Source organism: Leptosomus discolor, chromosome 19, assembly GCF_034619465.1.
Source record: "Leptosomus discolor isolate bLepDis1 chromosome 19, bLepDis1.hap2, whole genome shotgun sequence".
Lineage (NCBI taxonomy): Eukaryota > Metazoa > Chordata > Aves > Leptosomiformes > Leptosomidae > Leptosomus > Leptosomus discolor.
In genome coordinates this window covers 2,058,930-2,085,538 of record NC_141409.1, presented here as the reverse complement: position 1 = coordinate 2,085,538, position 26,609 = coordinate 2,058,930, and the positions used below count along the sequence as shown (strand labels likewise).

Here is a 26,609-nt window from a genome sequence, read left to right as displayed (position 1 = left end):
GGGTGCAACCAGGGTAGAGGAGCTGCAGCGTTAACCCTTGGGGCTGCAGCCCCTTGCAGGACCCCTCTCCCCTGTGCATCCAGCCTGGCCGAGGCTCTCCTGCCCTGCGCTTGGGCCGGGACTGGGGTGTTTGGGGCGAGCGGTGCCAATTCCCTGGTGCAGGCTGGGTGGTGGGAGGGGATGGGGAGAAGCCCCCAGCAGCAGGCCCAGTGCCGCAGCCACCCTGCAGCCCCCGGGGCAGGGAGCAGCCCTCTGCCCCCAGCACTGGGGTTTTGCAATCTTAGCGGAAACTGGTAACACATGTTGTTTATCAGGGACTTATGTAAGGGACTGCCACGTGACTCGCCCGAAGCCAGCCCCTGTCCCCGCTGCCCATGTGCGGGGCAGTTGTGTCCGGCCACGCTCGCACCCCCCCCCCCCCCCCAGGCCTCCCAGTTGAGCCTGGCAGCATCGAGGTGTTACGGATCCGACTCGCTTTCTGCCCTGCACCCTCCTGCACCGCAGAAGGGGCTGTGCTGTGCTGGAGCCATGGCAGGGTGATGGGAGGCAAGGGGAGAGCCTTGCCCTCCCGCCCTGGGGAGCTGGGCTGGTCCCCGAAGACCCCCCTGCACCCACACCCCAGCTCAGCCCAGCCTGCGCTTATCTGGCGTGTACCCATTTCTGGGGTGCCAGCCCCTGGGTCTGTGTCCAGGCACGGTGGTGCTTCACAGCCCACGTCCCTCCATCCCAACTGTGCCCCCCAGCCCCGGCAGCGGGCTCAGCCTGCCCCACGTCACCGCTGGTGTCCTTGTGTGCCACCACGTGCCCCCATGCTCCTGAGCTTGCACCCAGCTTTACCACCCAGCTCCTTGGGCTGGCCCCCTGTTTTGCCACCCCCCTGGAGTGCCTGGAGAGGGGGTCCCTCCTGGGCACCCCCTCCTGCTGCTGGGCAGGGCAGGAAGCCAGGGACGCCCAGGCAGGAGGGTGGCTTTGTGTCCCTACCCCAGTGCAGAACCACAGGAACCCTCATGGGTGCTCCATGCCTCTGATGCCCAATGGAGAAAGCTCCTCCTGGCACCCTGCCCCCCGAGAGCGGGCTCAGACAGAGGCTGAGCCCCCAGCCCAGCGTGCGGAGGGGCCCCAGCCAGGCTCTCATGATGCTCAGTCCTGCCCGGCTCAGCTTTTGTTTTGTTTTCATAAATCCGCAGGGCTGGGGCCAGCCCGGCCCCTGGCGCGTGGGGTGCAGGGCCAGGCTGGGCTCGCAGCTGGGTGCGGGGAAGGGAATGTGCTGGGGCGGGCGGGCAGGGTGGGCTGCCAGAGGGAAAAACCAGCTGTTGTGAAAACATGCTCCTTACATAAAGGGCCTTGGCAGGGCCGTGCTGTGGGGAGAGCCGCCGGGCTGATGCTCTGCCCGGCCAACCCTGCTGGACCCATGGGTGCTGCTGCTGATGCCCAGCATTCGTCCCCAGGCCTCACCCTGTGGGTGCTTGGGGTGTCCCCAAATTAAGGGGAGGCAGCTCAGCGCCCACTGGTGACCCCGGACCAAGGGGGAGGATGTCTCCCAGCCCCCCTTGGCAAAGGGTGCAGGGTGGCATAGGGAGAGGATGAAGCACTGGGGGTCCACCTGGCTGCGTGCTGGTCCCCAGGGAGCTGGGCATCGGGGCTGCCTGGGGCTGGGGTCTGGTTCCCCCTCAACACCCCAAGCCCCCACCAGCTCACCATCGGGGTGCACTGGAGCTGCCCTCGGTGGGACACCCCCCAAGGGGCGGTGGGGCCAGTCGAGACGCTCCCTTGGGCAATGCAGGGACTTGGGTCAGGGTGAGGCAGGGGGTCCTGCAGGAACCCCCAAAGGTGCCCATGAGTCCCATGGGTTGGATCAGGACCTGGCAGGCACTTGACAACCCCTCCACCTTGCTTGGGCCCCTCTCCGAGCCTGAGTGAAGCCATCCTGCGAGCACGGGGCAGCCAGCAACCCCTGGCCCCCGGCCCTGGCCCCCTGCCCTGCCTGGGGGCAGCCCCAGCTGCCCGCACGGGCCCCCCGGCTCTGCGGTGCTGGGGGCTGGGACAGCCGCCTGTGCTGGCTGTGAGGCTGTATTTTTTGCTGCAGAGCATTTTGGCACCCTGAAGCAAACATGTCATCTATCAACAGGAGGGAAACATTTGCAGGTTCCCCTGCCTGCCCTTTGGCTTCGCCGCTCGCCCCTGCTCTTGCTTGCATAACGGCATGGGGGGGGGGAGGCAGGGCTGGCCCCCCTGGGGCCACCCCACAGCCTGCCCATAAATAGGGGCTCGCCCAGCTCGCCGGCACTGCAGCGCTCTGCCTGCTCCTCTCGCTCGGCTCGGCTCGGCTCGGCTCGGCTCGGTGGGCGACATGCACGCCACGCTGCTCGGTGTCCTGGGGCTGGCCCTGCTCGGGGCCCTGCACGCGCAGGACAGCATCCCCCTGCAAAGCGACTTCCAGCAGGACAAGGTGACCCAACCTGGCCGGTATCACCTGCGCGAGGGTTTGGGGGGTTTTGGGGGGATCCTCGCCCTGAAAATACATGGAGATGGTGTTGCAGGTGGCATTGGGAGGCACAGGGCGGACGGTGCACCACAGCCCCCCCCCTCTATCACTGGGGGGACCCCCCCAGGGCCTGGGTTTGGTGGCTCTGGAGGGGATGCAGGATCCAGGCTCCAGCCTGTGGGGCAGGACTGAGTAGGTGTGGGGCTGGGCTGTCTGCCGTGCCGTCGGGTGGGTGTAGATGCCCAGGGATTTTATAGAGGGCATAGAGGAAAGCCAGATGATCTTCAAGGTCCCTTCCAACCTAAACCATTCTATGATTCTATACAACTCTATAAGCCCAGTTTGACCAGCAGCATGGAGATGGGCCGTGGACCCTCCTCCCCAACACAGCCCCCATCCCCCCCAGCCCAGGGTCCCAAAAAAAACAGGGATGCTTTGCTGGGAGGTCCCACACACCCCTCTGCCCTCTCAGCCCCCAGGGTGCTGGAACACTTAGGGTGCTTGCACTCCCCTTCCTCCCCCCATGGTGGGCGGGACCCAGGGCAGGACAGCCCCAGCCTGGCTGCACATTAGGGCCCCTGCCCCAAGCCCTACAGCCCTGCTGTCCCACCAAACCGGGGCAGGGACCACACTGCCTGCTCCTCCAGGGAGCCCACGGAGGGGTCCTGAGGGACTCAGCCACCCCAGGGAGGTGATGGGGACGGAGGCACCTCCTGCAAGGATGGAGGTCTGGCATGTCCTGCAAGGGTGGTCCCAGCACAGCCCATCTCCAAGGCTGATAGTTCCCCTCTGGGTGCACCAAGCTGGGAGCCCCAGGGACGAGGCTGGGATGAGCTGTGCTGCCCCTGGGGTCCTGACCCCTCCGTGTGCCCCCAGACAGATGGAAATGGCATCTCAGAGCCAGGCAGTCCTATCACCCCCTCCCCAGGCTTGGGGCAAAGAGGAAGGAAACATCCCAAATGCCGGGCAGTGAAGGGCATGTCATAAACCAAGGCTCTCCTGGCCACTGGGTTTTGTGGACACTGAGAGCTGTAGCAGCTCCCTGGGGGATGAGGACCCCGGGATGCCATCCTGCCGCGGGGCGCAGGCTGGCAGGGGAGGGGAAGGTGGCCTGGACTGGGGCTGGTTGGCATCCGAGGGGCGAGATGGCATCTGCACCCAGCTGGCAACTGAGCAGAGGTTGTGTGCAGCTCGTGGGGAAGTGGTACAGCATCGGCCTGGCCTCCAACTCCGACTGGTTCAAGGAGAAGAAGCACCTGATGAAGATGTGCACCACGGTCATCTCTGCCACCGCAGATGGGAACCTGGAAGTCACCTCCACCTACCCCAAGTACGGGCGTCGGGTGGGGTGGGTGAGCCAGGGGTGCTACATGTGGGCTGGAGCATCCCCCCCAGACCCTCTGACATTCTCGTGCTGCACTCCCCAGGGGCGACCAGTGTGAGAAGAGGAACAGCCTTTACACCAAGACGGAGCAGCCGGGGCGGTTCAGCTACACCAACCCACGTAAGTGCCCAGCTCTCAGCCCATCCTCCTGTGGAGCAGCCCCTGATGAGCTGCAGCTCCCAGCCTGGCCACCCTGTCGCCTGTCCCTGCTCCTGCCCTTGCTGGAGCACCTCGGGGCTGGCTTGGTGCCTGAGGCTGAGCCATGCCCTCCCTGTCCCCTGCAGGCTGGGGCAGCAAGCACGACATCAATGTGGTGGAGACCAACTACAACGAGTACGCCTTGGTGGCCACCCAGATCTCCAAGAGCACTGGCTCCTCCACCATGGTGCTGCTCTACAGTACGTCTGCCCCGGGACCCCCATGCCGCCCACCCCACCACCACCCTGGGACACCCCGGGTTGTCCTCAGTGGGGGATCTCCCCTGGGGGAGAAGGGCAGCATCACCTCCCAAGCTGGGATGACCCACGGGAAGGCTGGGTCAGGACCCCCTTCCTGGGGAACCTGTCCCTCACTGAGCTGCCTCCACCCTGGGGCAGCGTGACCCCTCACTGAGGGCTGCGGGGGCAGCTGCCTCTCACCCTGCTCTTGGCTGCAGGCCGGACGAAGGAGCTCAGTCCTGAGCGCCTGGAGAGGTTCACCCAGTTCTCCAGGGAGCAGGGCCTGACGGATGAAGAGATCCTCATCCTGCCCCAGACGGGTGAGAAGCTGGGGGGCCAGGGGGGCGGTAGGGAGCAGCGGGGGAGGTACCCCGGGGGGGCTGAGAGGGAAGAGACCCTCCTGTCTTCTCCTTGCCTCCCTGTGGAGCTGGCATTGGGGCCAGCCATTGGGTGCCGCTGGGCAGAGCCCCATGCGGGGTCCCTGGCGGGGGGTCAGCGGTCCCCCAGCCCCTGGAGTTGCTGATCTCGACTCTTCTTCCTCCTGCAGACAAATGCATGGCAGATGCTGCCTAGGTGAGTCCTGCCTTTGCTGGGGCTCAGGCCAGCCCTGCAGGGAGTGTATGGGGGGTGCTCAGAGCTGCTCCACCCTGCAGAGCCCCCAGCCCCTTCCCAGCCCCCGAAGGCTGCTCTGCTCGCGGGGGTTCCCCTTACCCCTGCTGGGGATCCCCCACCGCATCCCCATGGGGTGGCTCTTTTGTTGCGCCAGGCCCTGGGTGGCGGGTGCCCATCCACAGGGCGCAGGGCTGGCAGGGCTGATGTCCCCCCATGTTCCCCCCCCCCAGCTCAGCTGCACTCTCCCTCCCATCTCTTCCAGGCAGACCCACCAGCTGCTGCCGGCCAGAGCCCCGAGAGCGCTGCGAGCCGGTGGCCGCCTCGTCCCGTCCCCAGCACACCCCAGCACTGCAGCAGCCTTCACTCCCTGGCTTCGCACCCCACACCTGTACCCCCGTCCCCATTAAAGCCCGTATAAAACCAGCCCCCCACCCTTGTCTCCTGGGTCATCGCTGGGGGGGAGCCCCAATGGGGCAATGGAGAGGGGGCAGCATGGTGGTGGTGGGCTGGGGGACTGGCACCGGGGGTCAGGGCTGATCCCAGCTCCTGGCCATGGGGCCACTGGGGAGGGACCCTGGGTGCAGTCGCAGCCCCACGCCACAGTGCTGCCTGGCCACCAAACCTGCCCCATCCAAGGAGAAGGGGTCCCCAGGGCTGGGAACTGCTGGGGAGATCGGCTCCCATCTGCCCCCTTGGGTACCCTAGGGCTACCCCAGCCTCAGACTCCCTGCCAGAGAGCAGGCTGGCAGTGTGGGAAAAGGGTGATGGGCAATCACAGGGTAGGGGTCACAGGTGTGGGGTCCCCCCCACAATTTGGGGAAGGACAGACATGAACCAGAGGGTCGGCTGTGAGCGCCCCCGCCACCAGCCCACTGTCCATACCATGAGCCTGGACCCTTTCTGGGAGCAGGGTCCGTGCTTGCTGCCAGTAGCCTGGGAAGCCACAACCCCTTCTGGGGGCGCCCTGGGCTAGAACACTGGCCCAGCCATCCTCCTCCTTGAGGGAGGATCCGTCCTGGCACTGCCAGACCCTGGGGCCAGCAGGCGACAGCCAGGAGGGGGGCACTGGGGGTACCTTCATCCCAGATACAGCACCGGGCACGAGGCATTGCCCAGTCCCCAACGTGCTCCATGGTGGGTCTCATACAAGACTGCATTCATTCGGGACTGGGCAATTAGAGGGGGAAGGGGCCAACACTGTCACCTAACACGGGTACAAGTTATCTCTGCTCTTGTGCAACCGGTTGCATAAAGTGGGGGCGGGCAGGGGGTGCTGCCAGCAGTGGGGGCTATAAAGGTGGGTGCGGGAAGAGGCAGGTCCATGCAGCCTCTCCTGCTCGCAACCAGCCTCTGGAGCAAGGATGATGAAGGTACTGGCCAGCCTGGCACTGCCCCTGCTCTGCCTGCTGCAGGCAGGCGCCGAGGTCCCTGTGCAGCCGGACTTCAGCGCCGAGAAGGTAACAGCCCAGGGTGCCCACCCAGCCCGTCCTGCCTGGGCTGGAGAGGCTGCCTGAGGCAGGGTGCTGCGTCTCCAGACACGGCTGGGCACCCCCAGGCACCCCCAGGTCCCAGCCCCAAGCCAACACCAGGGCAGCTTCCAGGAAAGCATGGGTGCCTGTGCAAAACAGGGTTAGTCCTGGCCAGCTCCTGCCCGCTGAGGCCAGACCCGGCAGTGGCCCCGCCGCAGGGACACCAACACCCGGGGCCACGATGCCCCCAAGCGCGCGGTGCTTCCCCAGGGAACATGGGCCAGATGCTCTGCCCACTGTCCTGGCACGGGGCAGGGCAGGGTGTTCTGCACACAGGTAGGTGGCAGGTCCCCATGGCTTTCTCAAAGCCCACTGGTGATGTCCTGCTGCAGTTTGCAGGGACATGGCATGTCACAGCCGCTGTTTCCAACTGCTCCGTGTTCCTGAAGATGAAGGACGGGATGAAGTCATTTGTTGCTGCCATCAGCTTCACACCGGAGGGGAACATGGCTATGAAGTTGTTCTGGCCCATGTGAGTGCCCGTTCTTGCTGTGTCTGTCATGGGCCAGGGGACTCCCCCCCCTCACCAGGGTGGTTGGGTGAGAAGCATCCTCGCACAGACCTGCCACCCTGTGGCACCTGGTCCTGCCTGTGTCCTGGTGCATCCCCCAGGCAGGCTGGGCTCCCCCTGCCCTGTCACCCCCCTGCCCTCCCACATGGCATCCAGCCATGCTTACTAATTCCATTTTCTCTTTCCAGGCCGGACACATGCCAAACATTCGAGATGCTCTTCCAGCAAAGAGGACAGGCAGGGCACTACCTGGGTACGTGTGGGCAGGGGGGATCGGAGCCATGGGCACCCTGACATGGAGGGTGGGCATCGCCAGTCCCCTGCGCCCGAGTAGCAGCGGGAGGCGGGTTTGGCCCCATCACTCAGCGAGAGGTTGTGCTGCGGGTGGGCGCTTGGCTCTGCCAGATCGCACAGGGGTTCCTTTCTCATACCCACCTTGGGCAAATCTGGGGCTCAGGCCCTGAGCCGTGAGCCCTGCCAGGGGTCATGGAGGCACCTGGGCTGTGCCACATTGCCTGACCAGGCACCATCTGGGGTCCTTTAGCAGCACAAGAGAAGAGGGACCTGCGTGTGATGGAGACGGACTACAGCAGCTATGCCATTGTGCACCAGCTCCAGCAGAGCGGGCAGAAGCCCAAGACCATGCTGCAACTCCTCAGTGGGTGTCAGGAGTGGGGATGGGTGCTCACAGCTCCCCGGGAAGGCATATGGGCACTGGTGGGGGGTGGGGGGCAGGGGCTGGGGTCCCTACTGCTGCCCAGGGCCACCAACACCAGCACCCAATGTGCTGGCAGCCAGGGAATTGATTTTGGGGTGAATGAAACCTTGCACCAAAAATATTCCCAGTTGATTGTGGCTTGAACTGAAGCCCCCCTGCAGTGTGCCAGTCCAGCTGTGGACGCCCAGCCCCTTCAGCTGCCCCATACCACCGCAGGTGGGTGGGTCACTCATCCCAAGGGGCTTGTGCCCCTTTGCTGCCAGCCTAGGGCAGCCATGGGCTGTCCAGTGTCCACCCTGCACCTCCATAGCTTTGCCTTGCCCTTCCCTGGGGTCCCATTTCTACCCCGTGGGAGCTGGACCCCTGCCATGGGGCTCACTGCTGGGTCCCCCTGCACTCACCAGCCCCCACTTTGGGTGTCTGGCTGCAGCAAGGGAGCAAGACGTGAGCCCCCACCTCCTGCAGAAGTTCAAAGAGCTCATCCCCACCATGGGCCTGACCGAGGACATGCTGGCTGTCCTGCCCAAATCGGGTGAGTGCCAGGAGGGCACGGGGTGGCACGCACGGCCCCTCTGCATGGGGATGCTGCATGGGGGCTCAGGGCACTCCCCGTGGCGTTCTCACCCCTCTCTTTTCTTCTCAACAGATCAGTGCACCAAAGCCATCAGGTGAGTGTGGCCAGGGGAAGCCAGGTCTCCCTCCCGGCATGGCCTGGGCTGAGCAGGGACTCACAGCTCCCCCAGGGAGCCCCTCGCCTGCCTCGGGGCTCTGCATCACATTGGCTTTCCCCTGCTCTAACCACTCATCCTCATCCTCTGTCCTGCCTCCCTGCAGCTGAAGGGGCCAGTGCCAGGGCCATGTGTCCTCCAGGCCTGGGGGAAACTGGGGTCCACTCCCCGCTCTGTGGTCCCCCTTCCCATCCTCCCCAGCCGGGCTCTGCCAAACCCGCTGCCCCGTGTCAGGATCACGCCTCAGCCTCCTAAATAAACAGGTGCAGAAGCTACCCCAGAACTCGGTGCTTTTGTTGGCGGGAGCAGGGGTGCTGCCAGGCTCCCCAGGCACCCTGAGCCCAGCCGTCCTGGATCCGACCCTTCCTCTCAGCACCCAGGGGCATTGGGGGGCTCCTTTGCTGCGTTGTTTACTGCGCCCAGCGTGGGGAGCAGAGGATGGGAAAGGTGCAGTGGGGCAGCCGCTGCGGACATGGGCAGGGGAGAATCAAGCTGGGATGAACATGGGTTCGTGGAGCTCGGCTGGGTGGGCAGCAGATCTGGGCGGGCAGGGTTAAGCGGTCAGACCCCAGCCCTGCCTGTATGCACTCTGGCTCTCAGCAGGCAGCTCATCCCCAGGACACCCCATTCCCTGATGACGTTCCCCCCCTGGGGCCACCCAGGCCAGAGTGGGGCTGTGCCGTGGCTGCCCAGGGTCAATGCACAGCAGGATTGGGACCCCCATGCCCATCTCCCATCACCTTTGGTGCCCCCATCTGCCCACTGACTAAGGCAGGTCCATGCTACCATGAGCCCCAAGGCCAGCATCCATCCTCCTCCCCCTCTTGCAGAGTGGAGGCAGCCCCTGGTCCCCCCGCTGCCGCCTGTCCCAGAGCAGGGGTCCCTGGGTGCCCAGCCAGGCGCAGAGCTGTGAGAATGCAGCATGGACCCTTTTGTGGCTGTGACCCCAGGAACCCCCAGAGCCAGAGCACAAGGGACATCACACCCTGGGAAGGAGAGGACACACTTCCCCCGTGACACAAACCCCTTCTTCTGCCTGCCCCACTCCAGGGGCATCCCACTTCACAGACCCCAAGTGCCCTGAAGCGGCAGGTCACGACAGCGGCGTGCAGACGCCTGGGTTTGGGCACAACCCCAGCAGCAGCCTGGGAGCAGACGCCAGCCTGGCCAGAGGCACGGGTCACTGAGCCCCTTCATGACGGGTCACTAGGTGAAGTGTTGCCACGGCCCATGCCGGGAAGGACCTCCCAGCTCCTCCTGGCAGCCCTTCGTCAGCTGGCTAGGAAACAAATCTCTCTTTGTTCTTTCACAAGCGACTAAACAAACCGGGAAAATCTTAGATTTCAGCACTGGTGCAACAGTTCCTGCAATGCCACTTCTCAGCCCTTTCCTGGGGCTTGCAGGCACTTCCCTTCTTCCGCAAGACAGGAGGCTGTTTCAAGTGATTTCAGCGCTTCGAAACCACCACCTTGCCCAAGCCGACACCCTGCAGCTTGGCACAGTGCTGGGGTGGGCAGAGGCGGGGAGAGCACCGTGCTATAAAGCCGGCAGCCCTGGCGCTGCTCTCCACCCCGCTGACAAAGCCTGAGGAGACTGTGGCGAGATGAGGACCTTGGGGCTGATCCTGGGGCTGGCCCTGCTCTGCTTGCTGCCCGCAGAGGCTGAGGAGCTTGGGGCTGTGGGGCTGGACGAGAGCAAGGTGATCCACAGCATGCCGGGGAAGGGAAGGTGGGAGCGTGACCTCCAGTCACCAGGGTGGGGACTGGAGAGCTGTTTTCTTACTGGGCACAGCTGGGGACACCACAGCCACAGCTGACTCTGTTGTCACACCTGGGTGAGTGCAGTCACCCAGCTCCAGCATAAGTGTCCCAGTGGAGATTTTGGTGCTGGAGGGGATGCAGGTGCCCCATGGCCTGAGGGTGTCCTGGTTTGGTCCCCAGGGAGGAGACAGCCTGCTCCTCCAGACTGACAGCCTGCCCTCACTTCTAGATTGCAGGGAAATGGTACATCGTTGCTCTGGCCTCTGACTCTGAGAGATTCCTCCAAAGGAAGGACCAGCTGAAGATGGGGATGACCACTGTCACGGTCCTGGGAGACGGCGACCTGAAGGTCTCCTTTGCAGTTCTCACGTAAGTGCCAAGTTTTTTTTTTCTCCATGGGCTTCACTGACCGACCTCCTCCCTAGACCTTCACCGGTGGGTCTCCACCTGGGTTGCCTCCACCCAGCACCCACCAAAGACCTGGCCAAGGGGTGAGGCAGGACCGCCAGCCCTCTGGTTTAAAACAGAGCTTGGGAGAGCTGTATTGTGAGGACCTTCTTCAGGGCAGGCCAGGCAGGCTCGGGGTAGCACTAGCCAGGACTGATCCCACCGCAGAGGCTGACACCCTACTCCTCCCAGCAGGGATGCAGCAGGATGATAAGGGACCCTAAGATTAAAGATTCCCCAGCAGGACCAGCCTCGTCCCAGAAGCTCAGAGCATGGGCAAGGGAATGGCTGTGTGACCCCACAGGATGAACTTTGGGTTCCAGAGCTGCACCATTGCTCCAAAGGTGGCATCTGTCCCCCCCCTGCCCTGGTCACACCATCCTGTCTCTGAACAGCAAGTCCCAGTTTTGGGGTAGTGACCAGCAGGTAGTCAGCATCCCCAGGGGAGGGAAAGGGTGGGTCACTTCACCCCAGCCAGAGCATCCTTCACTGTTTTGCAGCCCGGAGGGATGCATGAAATCAGAGTGGCTCTACAAGCAAACGGGCATCCCAGGGGAATACTACAGTTCTGGTGAGTGAGGGGAGACCAGCCCCCAGGCTGGGGTGGAGGCACTTCCCAACATCCCTGCCTGAAGCAGCTGTTTAGGGACAAACAGGGGTGCCTGCCTGTCTCTCCTGGGGTCCTGGCTGGGACGTCCCTCTGTAGCCGGTTGCCAGCTGCACCCCAGTGCTGCTCCATGCCAGGGCTGGTGTCCCACCAGAGTGGCGAACTCCCCCCGGCTCTCTCCCTCTGGGAAGCTGCTCTGGGATAAGGCATGTTCAGACCAAGCTTAAACCCCGGCAAAAAGCAGGTTCGTTGTGCAAAGGGGCTGTGATGGATGTTCCCGTGGGATGAAGCGAGAGTGGCTTCCCCCCATCCCCAGCCCAAGTGTTAGTCTGACGCTGGCCGGGCTACTCTGCTGTTGGCAGTGACCGACCCTAGACCTCCCTGTGTTGATGTCCCTCTGCTCTGCTGTGGTCTGTGGGCTCCCCCAGGCTTTCAGAGGAGCATCAGCAAGAGGAAAATCCAGGAGCTGGGAGACACAGAAGACAGACGGGCTGGGTGGCTCTGGCCCCTGGCATCCTGATTCAGGCTCTTACAGCCTTTTTGCAGCGGGGGAGTTCTCAGGAGGGAGTAATTAATTTTTCACTTTCCTCCATGTCCTTTTGCAGAAAGAGGCAATAAAACCATGAAGGTGGTGGATACCGATGGCAAGACGTACGCGGTCATTTTTGCCTCCAGGGTGAAGGACGGGAAGACCTTGTACATGCTGAGGCTCTACAGTGCGTAGCTGGGGGTGTCTGACCAGGGTGAACTGCTTGGAGGTGCCGGGGTGCTTCATAGTGTCCCAAGAGGCCAGGAGTCAGGGGGGCCTGCGGGAGAGATCCCATCCTCACCGCTGCCTTCCTGCCCTGGGAGGGGTGTGGGAGCAGGGCTGGGGCAGGGGAGGCTGGGGCTCAGGCTTCTGCACTGTGCTGGGAGGCCATGGCCTGGGGTAAGTCACTTGGTGAAACGGGGTGACAAGCGGGGGTCCTGCTGCAACAGGGGCAGAGGTGGTAGAGATGGGAACCAGGAGAGGAGACACTGTGCTGATGCCAGGACCTCTGCTTCATCTTGTCCCCTGGGAGGGGTGTCTCATGTGCCTGGCCACCACCGCTCCCCAGGACCTCCACCACTGCCTCCAGCCTTGTCCCAGGGACCATCACTCATCCCATCCTCACCTGGGTGCACTCAGCAGCTGCCCAGGAGGTGCAGGGACACGCCACAGCCTGGAGCTAACTTGTGTCTTTGCCTTTAGGCAGAACCCAGGAGGTGAGCCCCAAAATCACAGCGCTGTTCAAGAAGTTTGCGAGGGAGAAGAGCTTCACTGACAGGATGATCAAGATGCTGCCCAGCCAGGGTGAGCACTGCCCAGCGCTGTGTCAGGCTGGCTCGGTCAATACAGGGAGCCAGGATGTGCAGCAAGGACCAGCTCGGTGCATCACTGCCACCATTTTGTGGTCTGAGCTGGCAGGAGAAAGTGCTGGTAGCAAGAGGCGCTCCAGCTTGGCATGTCTTGGCTTTCACCTTGCTCAAGTTCATTCCTGGGTTGTCTATTTTGGGTGCTAAACGGGACTAGCCAGACCACAAGCCTGGACTCAGTCTTTCTCTTTGTTTTCACAGAGGAATGCAGCCTCGACGAGTAGGTGAGTTGCTGCAGTGCAACATGGTGTTTGCAATGTCCTCAGCTGGAAATTGCCCCCCTTGGTGCCCCAGCAAGGGCCACCGTGAACTCCTGGAGTTACTCTGGGGGCTGAGTTTTTTGAACCTGTTCTGGAGCTCACACCCAGGTAGGACTGCTCTCTTTGGGGCTGCTCTGCAGCGGGGACCCCCAGGGTGCAGCTGCCTGGCAGTGAGCAAGGGCACATGAACCAAAACCGCCAGTTGAGTGGAGAAACAGCTGCAGAGCTCCTCCAGCAGTGAGGGCCGGGACACCAGCTCTTACCAAAAGGACCACCTTGGGGTTGTGGACTGGCAAAACCAGCCACAGGTTGGGCTGGTGTCCCACCACAAGATGTGATTTCCCACAATACCCATACACTGGGGTTAGCTAGAAACCCATTGCTGGAGGCAGCTCACCCTACAGAGCTGGGGGAAGCTGGAAGAGAATGCACTGATCCTGATGGAGAGCCCTGCTTGACCCTCCCCATTGGCCTCCTGTCCTGGTTTTGCTGGCAGAGAATCAATTTTCTGTTCAGGAAAGCTTCATTTTTGAGGAGAGTGCAGCACCCAATTTGGTGAGAACAAAGCTGATGAGACACTTTGTTTTAGTTCACGGCCAGCCTGGTATGTGGGTCTCTAATGATCAAGGTCCAGCAGTTTCAAGTTAGCCAGGTGCTAAAGCCAAGAGGAACGAAAGCCAGGGCAGCTGACCCAAGCTGGCCATCAGAAGAATTGTGTACCGTGGATATCATACTCACTGGAAATTGGAGTTTGCTGGGGACAGGTCCTCCTCCTCAATGGTCTCCATATCTGGAGGGTCTTGCCCGTCATTCTGCTCCCGAGGCCTGCTCTCCTGTTTGCTGTAACCATCGTGCTTTTGCTGGAGCTGTGGTGCTCGCAGGGCTTGGCATCCAGCATCCACTGCTGGGCACATGCAGCTCACAACCACTACATGGGCTAAGAATAGCTTTGTGTACTTTATTTTACTATTAGTATTAATAATAGGGGGGGTTAATTATTTTATTAAATCTGTTTCCATTTCAGCTCACAGGAATCCTCTCCTTTTCCTTGTTCCCGTCCTTGGGTGAGGGGATCATTGGGTGATAGAACAACTGACTAAACAAAGACACCTCCTCACCTCCTCACCTCAGCCCACCTCTCCCGGCTGTTTTCTAGGAGGCACAGGCTGGCTGGTGGATGCTCCTGCTGAGTGACACAAGACCCATGCTCTGAAGCCCCACGCTGCTGCACTGCCACCCCTCTTCCAAGCTCAGTGGTCAAGCTCTGACATGTCTCCTGCTTCTCCAGCACACATTCCCTCCTTTTTGCCAAATAAACAGAAACTCACCCTGGAGCTTGGTGTAGCTGTCTGGGAGAACGGGGTGCTCGGGCATGGGGTCCCTTTTGTTAATCTCCCAGCAACATCTGCAGATGGTGAACAGCCAGGGGTGTTGCTGGGCTGATTTCGCCTAAGCAAGGCATTTTTGGAGCCCACTAGGATTTTCCCTCCTGGATGCCTCCCATGGAGCAGGACCATGGCCAGGCAGAGGTGAAACGAGGAGTGTGGAGAGGCTGGAAATCCCGTGGGCACGAGGGGCTGGGTGGAGAAAGGCCGTGGGAATTTGTCACAGAAATTGAGGCTGGAGTTTGGAGGGCTGTAACCACCACCACCATCCAACTCACCTTCCCTCTGCTCGCCCTGCTGCAACTGCAGCCCTCTGCTCCCCTGGAACCCTTCTCATCCACCAGTTCGGGCTGGGCCAAGGCAGCGGCAAGACTCAGCTTTGGGACCTCTCAGTCCCATGGTGCTGCAGGGCTGGTGGAAGGTGGAAAGTGGAAAGTGGGTGAGGGTCTGAATCCTCTGGACCCAAATCCAGAGAGCTGGTGCAGGGCTGAGCATGGTCTCTGCTCCTGGGCACTGTGCAGAAAATGACCCCACAGGAGTCAGATTATCTGCTGGTGTTGGACATCTGCCTCCAGAAAGTACTTTCCTTTGAATTTATATTTCTGAAATCCCACTCCTTCCTTCCCTTCCTGCTCTGTTCATCTCCTCAAATCCACTCAGGAGTAACCAAAACCCACCCAGGGTAACCCATGTCCCCAGAGAAGCCCTGCCACCTCACGCATGGTCATCTCCAGGGCTCAGGTAGGGCTCGCAGGCACTGAGATCTGGTGCGGTGTGAAGCAGCTTGTACCTCTCCTGGAAAAGAAATTTCTTCCAAAATCCTCTCTGTTGGCCTTTCCACACTGCCCGCCCCTGGCCAGCCTGGCCAGTCACCTGGGCATTCATTTCAGCCCAGGTTCTGCCTCGCTGCTGCATGATGGTGACAGGTACCCCTGTAAGGTGTCATCCCAGCTGAGCACCTCGGGATGTTCCCAGGTGCTCCTTCCTCCTCCCACGGTCTGAGAAAATACATGTGGGAAACTGCCCCTCCTGATCATGAGAGCTGGACACCTCCCAGCAGCTGCAGGGCAAGGGACCTCACTGGGTCTTCCCAACCCAGCATCATCTCCACCCTCTTTAAAAGTAGCCCAGCGTCTCCAGCAGGAATTCTCCCCGGCGGTTTGGACTGGAACAGTTCAGCATTTGCCGCGCTCCCAAGAGTGCCAGGCCCACACACCGCTTTGCCTCAAGGCTTGTTTTCGGCACATGTACTGATGCAGATGAAAACATCCAGAAATGCCCTTCACCGAGGGTTCTGTGTGACGGGGAGCCCCAGTGTCTCCACACTGTGTTCCAGCCAAACAGTTCCTTCCTGCCGTGTGCAGGCATCACCCTGCCAGGCAGCAGTGAGATCATTTGTCTCTGCCACTGGCATTTTCCACTCCTACTTTTGTCCATCTGTTTTCTCCCTGTGCCCCAGAGGAGGATGTGTGCAGGCCGCAATTTCAGCTCTTTTCTGGGCATGAGTCCCCTCCATGCAAAGCAGGCAGGGGGTCCCCACAGCAGCCCCCCACGATCCCTCAACCTTGTCCCTGTACCTGCTGCTCATCCAATGCTCATCAGACCATGCAGACCCTCCCCAGCACCCTGCCTTCAACAACAGGCAGGTGCAGGGGCAAGGAGCAGCACATAGGGACAGGGTGAAAAGAGGGTTGTACCTGCCCCCCTTTATTCTCCCAGTAAACCTGGGCAGATGTCACTGTGTGTTTAATGACATGGGACTTTTCTTCCCTGAATGTTTCTAATGGCTTCCTGGGGTGAGGCACCCCCTCAGCACTGGTGGCATCCTGCAGCGAGGACCTTCACCGCCCATCTCTGTGCTCGCTTTCGGTTGTCGCAGCGGTTTCACCTGCAGCTCCTTGGCTGGGCGTGTGGGTGCGTGCTGGTAAGATGGGATGGCGAGGAGCGGGCTGGTGCGGCAGAGATCAGCCCAGGCATCCGGGTCCCAGCTGGCTGCTGGAGAGAGCAGAGAGGTGTTGAGGCAAGGGAGGTGCTGGGCCAGCCTTTGATGTATGAGGAGCAATTTGGAGACTCACAGCCAATGGCTGCAGTGCTTGCTGGTGATGGGAGACTATCTTCTCTATCCATCCTCTTCATGCTGTTCCAGAGCTTAAATCTTTAACTAGTCTCCTTGCTTTCCCAGCTGTGCCTCTCAACCTTCTCTCTTCCTCCCTCCCCTGCTTAGGCCACATCCCTGCTGGGGCTGGGTGACCAGTCCTGGACCTCCCCACCTCCAAGAAGGTGTCAGTACAGCTTAGATTTACACAGTGGCTTGTCCTGTTCCTCAATCATCTCCTGCTTCTCATGCTACATCTGCCTCCTTTGGCATCTGCTGCATGTGGATGAGAAGCTTTAGAAGATGTCTGCACAATGAGCTCCCTCAGTGATCTTCTTTCCCTTTTCTCTCTCTCAGCCACTCATTTATCCAAGTGAGGATCTTCCTCCCTTGGCTGTGACAACTTGTCTCCTGCAAGCTTTGATGAAGACCCTTCTCAGCTGACCAGGAGATGCCCATATCTTGTTGAGTCCTCCAGAAACTGTATTTCTGAGGTGTGATTTTCCTGTGCAAAAGTTGGATTTGGTCTCCCCTGTGACATAATCTGTCCATAGATCAACCAGGTCCGCCATTTATTACAGCCTTTGTGAGTATCTTCCCGCACTGCATAGTAGATCTACCTGTCTGCAGTCTCTTTACCTCTGACAACCTCTTTTAAAAAACAGTATATTTGCTTCTTCTAGTCTTCTGGTGAAAACCAGGGGTAGCAAAGGTGAGTCTAAGCAGCAGACAACATGCTGCAGTGAAACGTTAGTTTCACACCTGATTTGGTTTGACTGGAAATTCCATCTCCTCTGTCTTACTACTCACTTGCACTTCTGTGTTGGTAGGATGGACCTTTTCAAGTGTTTGCAAAAGAGACTGTCTGGATGGGGATCCACCACAGCTCCTCCTCAGCCAAGGCAGATGCAGAGTTCCTTCACTTTTCTATCACGTTACTTTCTTTGAATACTCACTCTGAATTTGGCTACTGGTCAAACATTTTCTAGGGTTAAATTCCTTCTCCTGGTGCCTTTAAGGAAAGGAATATTTGTAAGTGCAAATTCTGGTGTCTGTTGCTTGTCTTATGTTGTTGCCAGTTAATTTACCAGAGCTCATTTTGCTGTCTTCATGTGGATGTGGCTTCAGCAAGTTTAACAACATTTATCTTATTTCTGATCACCTTCTTTAAATTGGTCTAATTGCACTGGCTTCCATTTAGGCTTTCCTTTTGTAACATTGTTCAGGGTTTGTATTTGCTAATATCAGCTTAAGCGCTCACAGTGATGCTAAGCTGGTCTTTCCAGACAATCTCTGTGCCATATGTGATATTTAATCCTCTTGACTTTCCATTTTTTCCCCTTTCAAAAATAAATTGCGGCTGTATTGGATCATTTCTGGTTCTAATCATAGCACTGGCTGTCACGACAATGGTGTTTTGATTTTAGCATGAGCCAGGTCTCGCTTGCTGCTCAGAGCGTGTGGGCTCTTGGCCACCACAAAAACCCGAGCCCACAGGTGCCCATCCAACCCTCCTGGAGCAACCGTGTGTTAGAGCCTCCTGGGTGTCCCTTTGGATGTGACCGGTGCCAGCATCACCATCATCAGCTGGCGGTACGGTCACCACCGCAGGAGTCACTCCAATGACATGTGGCCATCAGGCCTTGTCCATCTGTCTTGGATGGTGCATAGTGAGACCATGGGGTTCCCCAAGTGCCACTGGGCATGGGACCTGGTGGGTGCCAGCCCAGCTGGGCCTTTGCCCACCCCTCAGCGGCATCTGGGCAGTGGGCATTGCCTCTCGACAGCACAGGCATATGTGTTTTGAACTCCCACGGGCCAGGAGCGAGTCAACTCTACATCACCAGTTGCTGCTTATAGACAACTCTGCGCTGGTCTGAGCCCCACGGGGGAACAAATGCTGGTTTTGCTCCCTGGTTTGAGGAGGGGCAAATATAGCTCCTGTCCCCAGGCATTGCAGTGGCACAAAAAGCCCCCTGGAGCCTTTACAGAAGTTAAGACTGCAGAAGTTCAGAAACTTTTAACAACACAACTGAGACCCATTAAAAGTGAGGAAAAAATCTCAGTGCTGCTGGGACAGCAAGGTGCCCTCTGGGCCACAGCTTCAGGAGGCGCCAGCACCCGAAACGCAACCAGCTTTGGACATCCCCGCTTCCTCCAGGTGTTGAAAGCTGTTGAAAACATGTGGCTGTTTTCAACCTGGATCACCTCAGGACATGGTTTTATTCCCTGGCTCCATGACTAGCTGACCCAACATGGCTGATGGGAAATGTCTGGTGGCCTGAAGGTGGGAAGCAACGTGGCTGGGGACTTTCCAAGCTGCCAGCATCAGCATCTCCTGTAATGCATGAAGATGTGTCAGTCCCAGCAATGCCCAGCATCAGTGACGATGTGCAAGATTTGGGGACAGCAAAGCTTTGGAGACAGGCTGTTATGCTGGAGCTGCTATTCAGAGAGACCACAGCAGCTCCCAGAATGGGGAAGCATAAATATCCTGACATTCAGCCAAGGCAAGTGCAAAATCCTGCTGGGATTATGGGCTAACCCCGTGCAACTGGGCAGACTGGGCCTGCATGGAGATGGCAGCACTGCAGAAAAAGCTCTGGGTGTCCATCAGGCAACAAGCTGAACGTCGGTCAGCACAGTGCCTTTGCAGCAAAGGCAGCCAGATGCATCCTGGTCTGGGGTAGCATAGGGCAGCCATCAGCTCCAGAGAGCACTTGGGAGATTGAGTTGGGAGAGCTGGGTCCAGTACAGAGCTCCCCACTACAAGAAAGGTCCTGACAGACCACAGAGAGCCCAGTGGAGGATGCAAAGCTGGTCAAGGCCCAGAGCACAGCATATAGGAGGAGAGACTGAGAGAGGTGGGCCAGTCCATCCCTCAGAAAAGAAGGCAAAGGAGACATCTGTCTGCTGTCTCCAGTTGCCTCAGGGGAGGACGTGGAGAAGATGTGCAGCCAGACTCTTCCCAGAGAGCTCAGTGGTAGGATGGAGGGCAATGGGCACGAGCTGCAACATGGCAAAATCCAGTAGGACGAAAGGAGCAAGTTCTTCATCATGAAGGTGGTCCTGCACTACAGCATGTCCAAAAATGTGGTTGAGTACCTCCCCATCCTCGGAGGTATCCAAACAGAGGTGGGCAAGTCCCTGAGCAACCTGATCTAACTTTAAAGCTGGCCCTACTCTGAGCAGGGGTAGGACCAGAGACCCCTGGGATGCCTTCCAACAGAAGTCCTCCTGTGGCTCCCTGGGCCATGGAGATACGTCAATGGGACTGATAACAAGGAACCCAGCTGAACACAGCCTGCTGGGCACCAAATGCTCGTAGAAATTATCTATTCCTTAATGACCATCTGTAAATTAATTGTAATTGTGGCCAATACCAGGAAAGATGCCCACTCGAACACACATGGTCTTGGTGTGCTCTCAGCCCTCCCTCCTCTGCCCCTGGGGCTGTCCCCAGCACTGCTGACTCCTGCCAGTCACCTGTGGGCAGAACAGGGAAAGGCCAAGGCTGCTACAGTGAAACAAAAGGAGATGACTTCAGGCTCCAAAACGCACTTGTGTGGGCTGAAAGGGGGAAGAGGGTTGAGTTAGAGGGGCAGGGAGAAGTGCTGCATCAGAGAGAGGTGCTCCTGTTTCTGGCCAGCGTCTCGATTGCTCTCCCCTCCCCAGAGATGCGGATGCTCTCAGGTCCCACCCTGACCTTTGCAGATTGGTGCATCTGGGGTGACGCTCCCCTTCCAGATTCCCAGATTTCTCAGAGGTGGAACGTCTCTGAGCAGCAGTTCAGAAAGGCAACACACCTTACACTTGCTAGAGCCCCTTGAGTTGCTCTTAAATCTAGGTTAGATTGTCTAGAAGGAACCAAGGTTATCCAGCCAGGAGGTACAGTCTTGGTTGCAAAAACAGGGAAAACAAGCTAGAAAAGGAAAGCACAGGCTGAAGAGCCAAACTCTGACATATTCCTGGAATCAGGATCTTGCTTAAGGGTGATCCTGAGACACTCTGGCTGCAGAGCCCACCACACTAGTCCAGCTCCACTGCAGGACCGCCCCTCAGAGGGTCTCTAACTTCTAAGAAGTTCAAGGAAAACTTCAGACCTGCCCCCAGTGCTGGCCCCTGGAGATCTGGGGCCCTCTCCATGGGGATGCTGCTGGTGCACCCCACAGGGGGACATCCACAGTCGGGCACTGAACACAGGACTCAGCACATCATAGTCCCTTGCGGTGCACGTCCCTGCTCCCACAGCATCCCAAAGCACCGTGCCCGTGGGGCTGTGTGAGGCAATTATGGACTGTGCTGGAAGAAGGGATCTTTTCCTGAGTGTCTCCCAGGAATATATTGAAGTCACCCTCATGTCCCAAACCACTGGTGCTGCCAGACACACCTGGTGTGAAGAGAGAAAGCATCTTCTCAAGGTGAGCCGTGTGGGTGCTGGCTCAGCGGTGTCCCGCATCTGTGTGGGGTGAGTGCTTGAGGGTAGGACAGGTCTAGGATCGAGGATGGAAGAAGTCAGCCCCATGTCAGGGTCCTGCCAGGCTGGCTCTGCCCTGCTCTGCTCTGTGCCCCTCTCCCATGACCAGCAGGCATGCGTGTTCTTGCTGTCTTGCTCATTGCCCAGCAGCCAGACGAGTACCCAGGCACCAGGCAGACGTCTCAAAGTCCGCAGCCCTGCAGCTCGCCTGCTCGCAGCACGGCAGGAGCCCTGCCCCTACTGCAAACACGGCGCTGCCCAGCTGCCACGTGTCCCTTGGTCACCCGTGCCACAGCCCCTTTCCCGTCAGTGCTCCCGGGACGCAGCTCTACAAACCCAGTGAGACCGTGGGGTTGGCCTGTGCTTCCCACAGAGCAGCACCCGTCAGCTGCTCCCGAGTCTACCTCAAGCTCACTTGTCTCATATTAGATTTGATTGCAAATCAAATGCAATTTAATTAGCAGAAATGCAAACAGACACTTCCAATGACTGGCTGATCATCTAGCTAATGACTATCAGATCAGCAGATGTAATTGCAAACCCCTACAGTTACCGGAAAATGAAATGAAGATGCCACTTGCATCCCAGTCGCACAACACCTTTGTCATCTCCTCCTTTGCTGGCCCATGGGTTGGAGGGCAGTGCTGGGGGAAACTCATGGTCTGCCATGCCTCATCCCTCCTGCACCCTCCACCTCCCAGTGAGGCAACTGGTGCCAGAGAAGCCAAGCTGGTTTTCTGGTAGCCCAGACTGTGGTGGTGCCCTGGGGACACCAGATCGTTGGTATGTCCCCAATTCTGGGGAGGCCACAGGGCACAGGGAGGGAGCTGGGGGCGGATGTGCTGCCCAGGGGTCTTGCACCAGGTTTGTCTGTGTGCCGTCTTCCAGGCTAACCAGGCACGTCGTTTTGACCTCTGCTTCATTAAACCCATGCAAAGGCTCTGTTGACACCTACATGTACTTAGAACATCTTTATCTTAGATAGAGGGAAAAAGTTTTCAGTGGTGGCAAACAGATTTAGAAACCAAAACTCCTCTTGCCTTTGCCCCATGATGTCATCACTTTACAGAATCACAGAATCCCTTTGGGCCCCAAACCTCCTGAAAAGGCACTGGGCGAGACCTCGGCTCCTTGTCCAAACCCTAGTGCATTAGATCTAAGGAGATGATTCCTGGGTCAAAGTCATTTTTGAAATTGGGTTTAAGCTGCTGGATCTTGCAGGCTTGCCCATGCCAGCGTTACCCACAGCAGCATGCTCGAGCGAAGGGCTCTGCTTTGCGATGTTGCAGCTGTCTCCCTGCTTGGCTTTGCTTTTCCAGGCTGACCACATCGCACTGTGTCCTCTCCGATGGACTCTCCCCTCTCCAGGCATCGTGACAGCCTGGCTCAGCTTCCCTCTCAAGTGTGCTCCCCGCACAACACGCAGCAAGGTCTCACTGACGTACCGCAGCATTAACATTTTCCCACGTGGCCTGGAAACCTTTCCACTGACCCCATGGCCAGTTTGGCATCCTGTGCCACACTCATGGCTGACTGGACCACTGGGTCTCCAGCTGAGGACCCTGTAGGCAGGCAGACTGCTCCATAGTCCCAGAGCTCCTGTGCCCACCTAGTTTTCTTTCTTTTTCTTTCCCCTAAAGCCTTGCAATGCCTGGTGCAGGATTTCTCTTCTCCCAGTGGACACAGCCCCCGTCACTAAGATGCTTCGCACCCTCACTGCAGAAGCAGCATTAATTCTTGCTGAATTCAGGTGTGCCCACGCTCCCCTCTTGCAGCCCTGCTGACATGCAGCAAACCTCTGAGGGCTCTCCCTGCTCCTTGATGCTGCTGTCCCCATGCCCTCGTGTTGTCACTGGCCACTCTACCTTTGCCATAAATTGTCGTTGTCCTCCTGGAAAGCTGGGAGTGGGCGGTGTCTGACTTCCAGGGCACTGAACCGAGCAGCACTGCGGGGCTGCCTGTCCTTCAGCTACATAGCTGAATGGCGTATATTATCTCATAACACTACAAGCGCTTTTCACGGTCTCCCTGCATTCCTCACCTTTCTGTGCAGACTTTGCTTACTGCTTTTCAGACCGTTTTCTTTCCTTGCAGACTTCCCACTCTTTTCAAACATCCTCCTCGGTGTGTATAGGTTGCTTGTTTGCTAGGGGAGAAGCCCTGCTCCACCAGCCTCTGCCTTGTGCTCAAGAGGAAGTTTTTAGCTGGGTTTTGCACCTTTGCTTTCATGAAATCCCAGCTCTTTCCTATGTTTGCATGCTCAACTTCCCAAATCTGCCCAGCTGCAGTAACCAGCTCTCCTCACTTGTCCTGATTTGTGCTTGTTCACAGCCACAGCCACCAGTCTGCTCCTATTGATCTTCCCATTTACGCAAAATGGCATTGACTCATGCCTACTCTAGCTGAAGTTATTTTCTCGGTAGCTCTTCTAAAAACAGCTTATTTTTCAGGAACAGGTACAAAAAAACCCCATCAGCTTGCTTCATGCTGTGACCTGATGAAGAGGTATGTGAGATGTCATATCCAAGGATATCTGGAATGACCATTACAGAAAAAGCTGTGATTTGTATGCTCCCCACTCCGAAGAGTTACCCTTCCTGGAAGAGTTTCTCTCCTGGGGCTTTGTCCTCACCGTAGTCTGGCTGAGGGATCTGCGAGAGGCTCTCAGCGCTGTCTGGGCAGACCTTCCTTTCCCTTCTTCCCAAGGCATTTTAGAACCAAGAAGATCTTTTGATGGTGCCTTTCAACGTCTTGTGCTGTGCTACCCTTTCTCCCCACCTCCCGTTCTTACCTTCTCCTCCTGTGACCTCTATTGCCTCTGCTCTGATCACACTGGCTATATTTCTGACCTCTGGGAACATCTGCTGCCATGGGTGACTCCATGTAGTGAGCTGAGTTCCTCCACACCAGCTTTGCATGAGGCCACAACTGTATGTGTTATTTCCTATGGACCATCTGTTCTTCCTGAGACGGAGGAGTCACCAGCTTTTTGCTGCCCATATTGCTCTCCCAGCTGCTCTTACCCCTACAGGCGCTTCCCTTCCCTCTGCAGTTATGCCCTTGTTTACCAGCTCCTACCCTTCCAGCCCATCCCAAACCAGCACAGAGAGTGCATGCCTCTCCTTCGACCTCCATTCCCTTCATGGTTAAAAGCCTGACATCACGTCCCTGAAGGCTTCTCTCCCGCTGGCGTGCCTCCTTGCACTAGGAAGAGGACGTCCATGAGGGCTCCCAGCTGCTCAAGCACCCCAGCCCTTTCTGCGCCACCCAACTTTGGGATGGCTGCTCCTCCCTCCCTCCTCCCTTCTCACACACACACTTCGACTGCTGGGCACCAGGACAGATCTTGTCGTGGAGCACATCGCCAGCATGCTGGGAGTGTCCTTGTTCCCTCTCGGAGGGAGCCTGAAATGTCCTTTGAGGGTGCTCAAGTCTTCTCAGCCTGGCATCCACCTCCTCTTCGCTCCTGGCAGATGCTCCCCCTTCTCTCTGGAAGGACCTGGTGACAGCCCTGTCAGTACCAACAGCTCCTTGCAGGCTTGTGTGAATCTCCAATCATCTCCTCACTGCTCTTCCTGTGGATTCAGTAGTTTTCAGTTCATACTCAAAATCTTCTGTATCTCATCTTTGTTCATCCCTGAGCTCCAGTTTCTCATTAGATTTGGTCTTTCTCTTTTCCTGCAGGCTAGTGTCTCTGCTGTTCCTTGCCACCCTCAAGTCTGTTTGAAACACACAGTCACCTTCAGATGCCTTTCTGGTCCTCCTGTGGTCTCTCAGACTCCCAGAGGTCCCTCCCTTGCATTGTTTTCTAGGTGTGACGATGAGGCTAACATCTGCGGTGCAGTATATGCAAGCAGACACCTTCTTTGTCTGTAACGTTTAAAGATTTCTTTCTTTTTTTTTTTTTTTGAGATCCGCACCTGCAATCTGTGATGGAGAGGGGAAACAGGAGATCTTCACTAACAGTGTAAACAGTTTGCTTCCATGAAAGGCAGCAACTGCTCAGGCAGGGTCCAACCTGCCACATTTTGTGGGCTCTTTAGGCCACACTCCAGCTGCAGCCCAGAAAATCTGGAGTGGGAGAGGAGCTGTTCTCGTCCACTCTCATTTATCAGTCCCTAGGATCCTTACTGGCCGCAGCGGTGAGGTCCCAGCTCTCTCTGGTGCCCTTCAGGTGACACAGAGCTGGGGGTTGCCTTGAGGACTGGAGTCCCATGGGCTGAGGTCTACCACCTGCCCCCCCCCCCGACAGGTGCCCCCTGAGCCCCTGCAGTGGCCTGTGAGGACAGCCAGGGGCAGTGGCATGGCTTCAGCCCGCTGCACAGCAGAGCAGAGGGCTGGTGTTGCCCCACAGCAGGGATGAGCTCTCACCCTCCTTCTAGCTGTCTTTATCTCCTCCTGCTCTCCCTGTAGATGAGCCCTGAGTCCCTGCAGCGGGGAAATGTCAGCAGCCCCACCATGTTCCTTCTCTTGGAGTTTTCCAGTGCCTACGGAACACAGGTGACCCTCTGCCTGTGCTTCTCACTCATTTACCTGGTGGCACTGCTGGGGAACCTGCTCATTGTGACCCTTGTCTGGCTGGATGCCCACCTGCACTCCCCCATGTGTTTCTTCCTGGGCCACCTCTCCTTCCTGGACATCTGTTACTCCTCTGTCACCCTTCGTAAGATACTTGGAGACTCCTTCTCACCACAGAAGACCATCTCCTTTGGGGGCTGCATCACACAGATCTACTTCTTCCTTTGCTTTGGGAGCTCTGAGTGCGTGCTCCTGGCTGCCATGACCTATGATCTGTACCTGGCCATCTGCAACCCCCTCCGCTACCCAGTGCTTATGAGCAAGGTGTGCCACTGCTTAGTGGTTGTTTCATGGCTGAGCAGCTCCTTCTCATCTCTGACCCAGGCCTTCCTCATGGCCTGCTTGCCCTTCTGCAGGTCTAACATGATCAGCCACTTGTTCTGCAATGCACCCTTCGTGCTGAAGGCATCCTGCAGCCCTAATGCGTCCCTCAGCAAGGCTGCCTTGTATGCTTTGCCTGGGACTATTGTGATGGGCTCTTTCCTCCTTGCTCTTGTGTCCTACGTTCACATCATCGGGGCTGTCCTCCAGAAGAGAGCAGGCACACAGAAGGCCTTGGCCACCTGCACCTCCCACCTGACCGTCATGCCCCTGTTCTTGGGTGCCGGGGCCATTGTGTACCTGCTGCCTCACCTCTGTGGTTCCAAGGTGATGGATGAGGTCCTCGTCCTGCTGTGTGCTGTTGTGACCCCCATGCTCAACCCCATCGTCTACAGCTTGAGGAACAGCAAGGTCAAAGGGGCCATCAAGAAAGCCCTGAGCAGGGGGGTGTTACAGATGTCCGCCAACGGTGCAGGCATCACCATGGAGCGATCCCCACCCTCCCCACGGCAGGGATGTGGCTCTTGGTGACCCAACACACATGAAGGGGTTTGGGGCTCCTGGTTGGGCGGTGCCACATGGTGCTGGTGGAGGCACAACCAGCAGCTCCTCATTCTCCCTCCCCAACGCGTCCAGTGCTCAGACCCACTGTTGCCCAGTGGGGACTCGGGGGCTGAGTACCTAATTCGCAGCATTGCCTCCCGCTGTGTCTGAAAGTCCCCAGCACAGCTGGCTGGAACTCGCGGTGCCACCTTCGGAAAGGTCAACTCACGCCGGTACGGCCCCGGGCAGGTGAGCTGGGTCTCATCCCATCCCAGGAGCCAGGTACCACCCTTGCAATGTGGAGCACTGCAGAGGTCTTCACCCTCTCAGACAGAAG

The 26,609-nt window shown here is 58.4% G+C and overlaps 4 protein-coding genes across 4 annotated transcripts; all 4 read left to right on the top strand.

The window, feature by feature from the left end:
• Positions 1–374: 374 nt before the first annotated feature.
• On the top strand, positions 375–4,879 carry LOC104350317 (lipocalin). The gene is made up of 7 exons (XM_086475832.1): positions 375–391; positions 2,293–2,449; positions 3,676–3,815; positions 3,913–3,989; positions 4,154–4,267; positions 4,525–4,626; positions 4,854–4,879. Exons 1-7 carry the CDS (start codon positions 375–377, stop codon positions 4,877–4,879), a joined length of 633 nt encoding a protein of 210 aa, XP_086331958.1.
• Positions 4,880–6,279: 1,400 nt separating this feature from the next.
• On the top strand, positions 6,280–8,667 carry LOC104346041 (lipocalin-15). Its single transcript, XM_086475913.1, has 7 exons — positions 6,280–6,375; positions 6,780–6,919; positions 7,147–7,211; positions 7,503–7,616; positions 8,107–8,208; positions 8,323–8,344; positions 8,511–8,667. The coding sequence occupies exons 1-7, from the start codon at positions 6,280–6,282 to the stop codon at positions 8,512–8,514; spliced, it is 543 nt and encodes a 180-aa protein (XP_086332039.1). The 3' UTR covers positions 8,515–8,667.
• A 1,244-nt stretch (positions 8,668–9,911) lies between these two features.
• On the top strand, positions 9,912–14,207 carry LOC104346040 (extracellular fatty acid-binding protein). The gene is made up of 7 exons (XM_009950673.2): positions 9,912–10,103; positions 10,394–10,533; positions 11,112–11,182; positions 11,824–11,934; positions 12,450–12,551; positions 12,815–12,837; positions 14,030–14,207. Exons 1-6 carry the CDS (start codon positions 10,008–10,010, stop codon positions 12,835–12,837), a joined length of 543 nt encoding a protein of 180 aa, XP_009948975.1. The 5' UTR covers positions 9,912–10,007; the 3' UTR covers positions 14,030–14,207.
• An 11,036-nt stretch (positions 14,208–25,243) lies between these two features.
• Positions 25,244–26,260, top strand: LOC104346042 (olfactory receptor 10A7). The gene has a single exon (XM_009950675.2). It carries the CDS (start codon positions 25,244–25,246, stop codon positions 26,258–26,260), a length of 1,017 nt encoding a protein of 338 aa, XP_009948977.2.
• Positions 26,261–26,609: the final 349 nt, after the last annotated feature.

Excerpts from the sequence above, each read along its gene's own strand:
- LOC104346042 (XM_009950675.2), top strand. The coding sequence starts at position 25,244 with ATGAGCCCTGAGTCCCTGCAGCGGGGAAATGTCAGCAGCCCCACCATG.
- LOC104350317 (XM_086475832.1), top strand. Across the intron at positions 3,816-3,912 it reads GTCACCTCCACCTACCCCAA|GGGCGACCAGTGTGAGAAGA; the intron begins GTACGGGCGTCG and ends TGCACTCCCCAG. Across the intron at positions 4,627-4,853 it reads CCTCATCCTGCCCCAGACGG|ACAAATGCATGGCAGATGCT; the intron begins GTGAGAAGCTGG and ends TTCCTCCTGCAG.
- LOC104346041 (XM_086475913.1), top strand. The coding sequence starts at position 6,280 with ATGATGAAGGTACTGGCCAGCCTGGCACTGCCCCTGCTCTGCCTGCTG. Across the intron at positions 6,920-7,146 it reads ATGAAGTTGTTCTGGCCCAT|GCCGGACACATGCCAAACAT; the intron begins GTGAGTGCCCGT and ends TTCTCTTTCCAG. Across the intron at positions 7,617-8,106 it reads GACCATGCTGCAACTCCTCA|CAAGGGAGCAAGACGTGAGC; the intron begins GTGGGTGTCAGG and ends GTCTGGCTGCAG.
- LOC104346040 (XM_009950673.2), top strand. The coding sequence starts at position 10,008 with ATGAGGACCTTGGGGCTGATCCTGGGGCTGGCCCTGCTCTGCTTGCTG. Across the intron at positions 10,104-10,393 it reads TGGGGCTGGACGAGAGCAAG|ATTGCAGGGAAATGGTACAT; the intron begins GTGATCCACAGC and ends CCTCACTTCTAG. Across the intron at positions 10,534-11,111 it reads GTCTCCTTTGCAGTTCTCAC|CCCGGAGGGATGCATGAAAT; the intron begins GTAAGTGCCAAG and ends ACTGTTTTGCAG.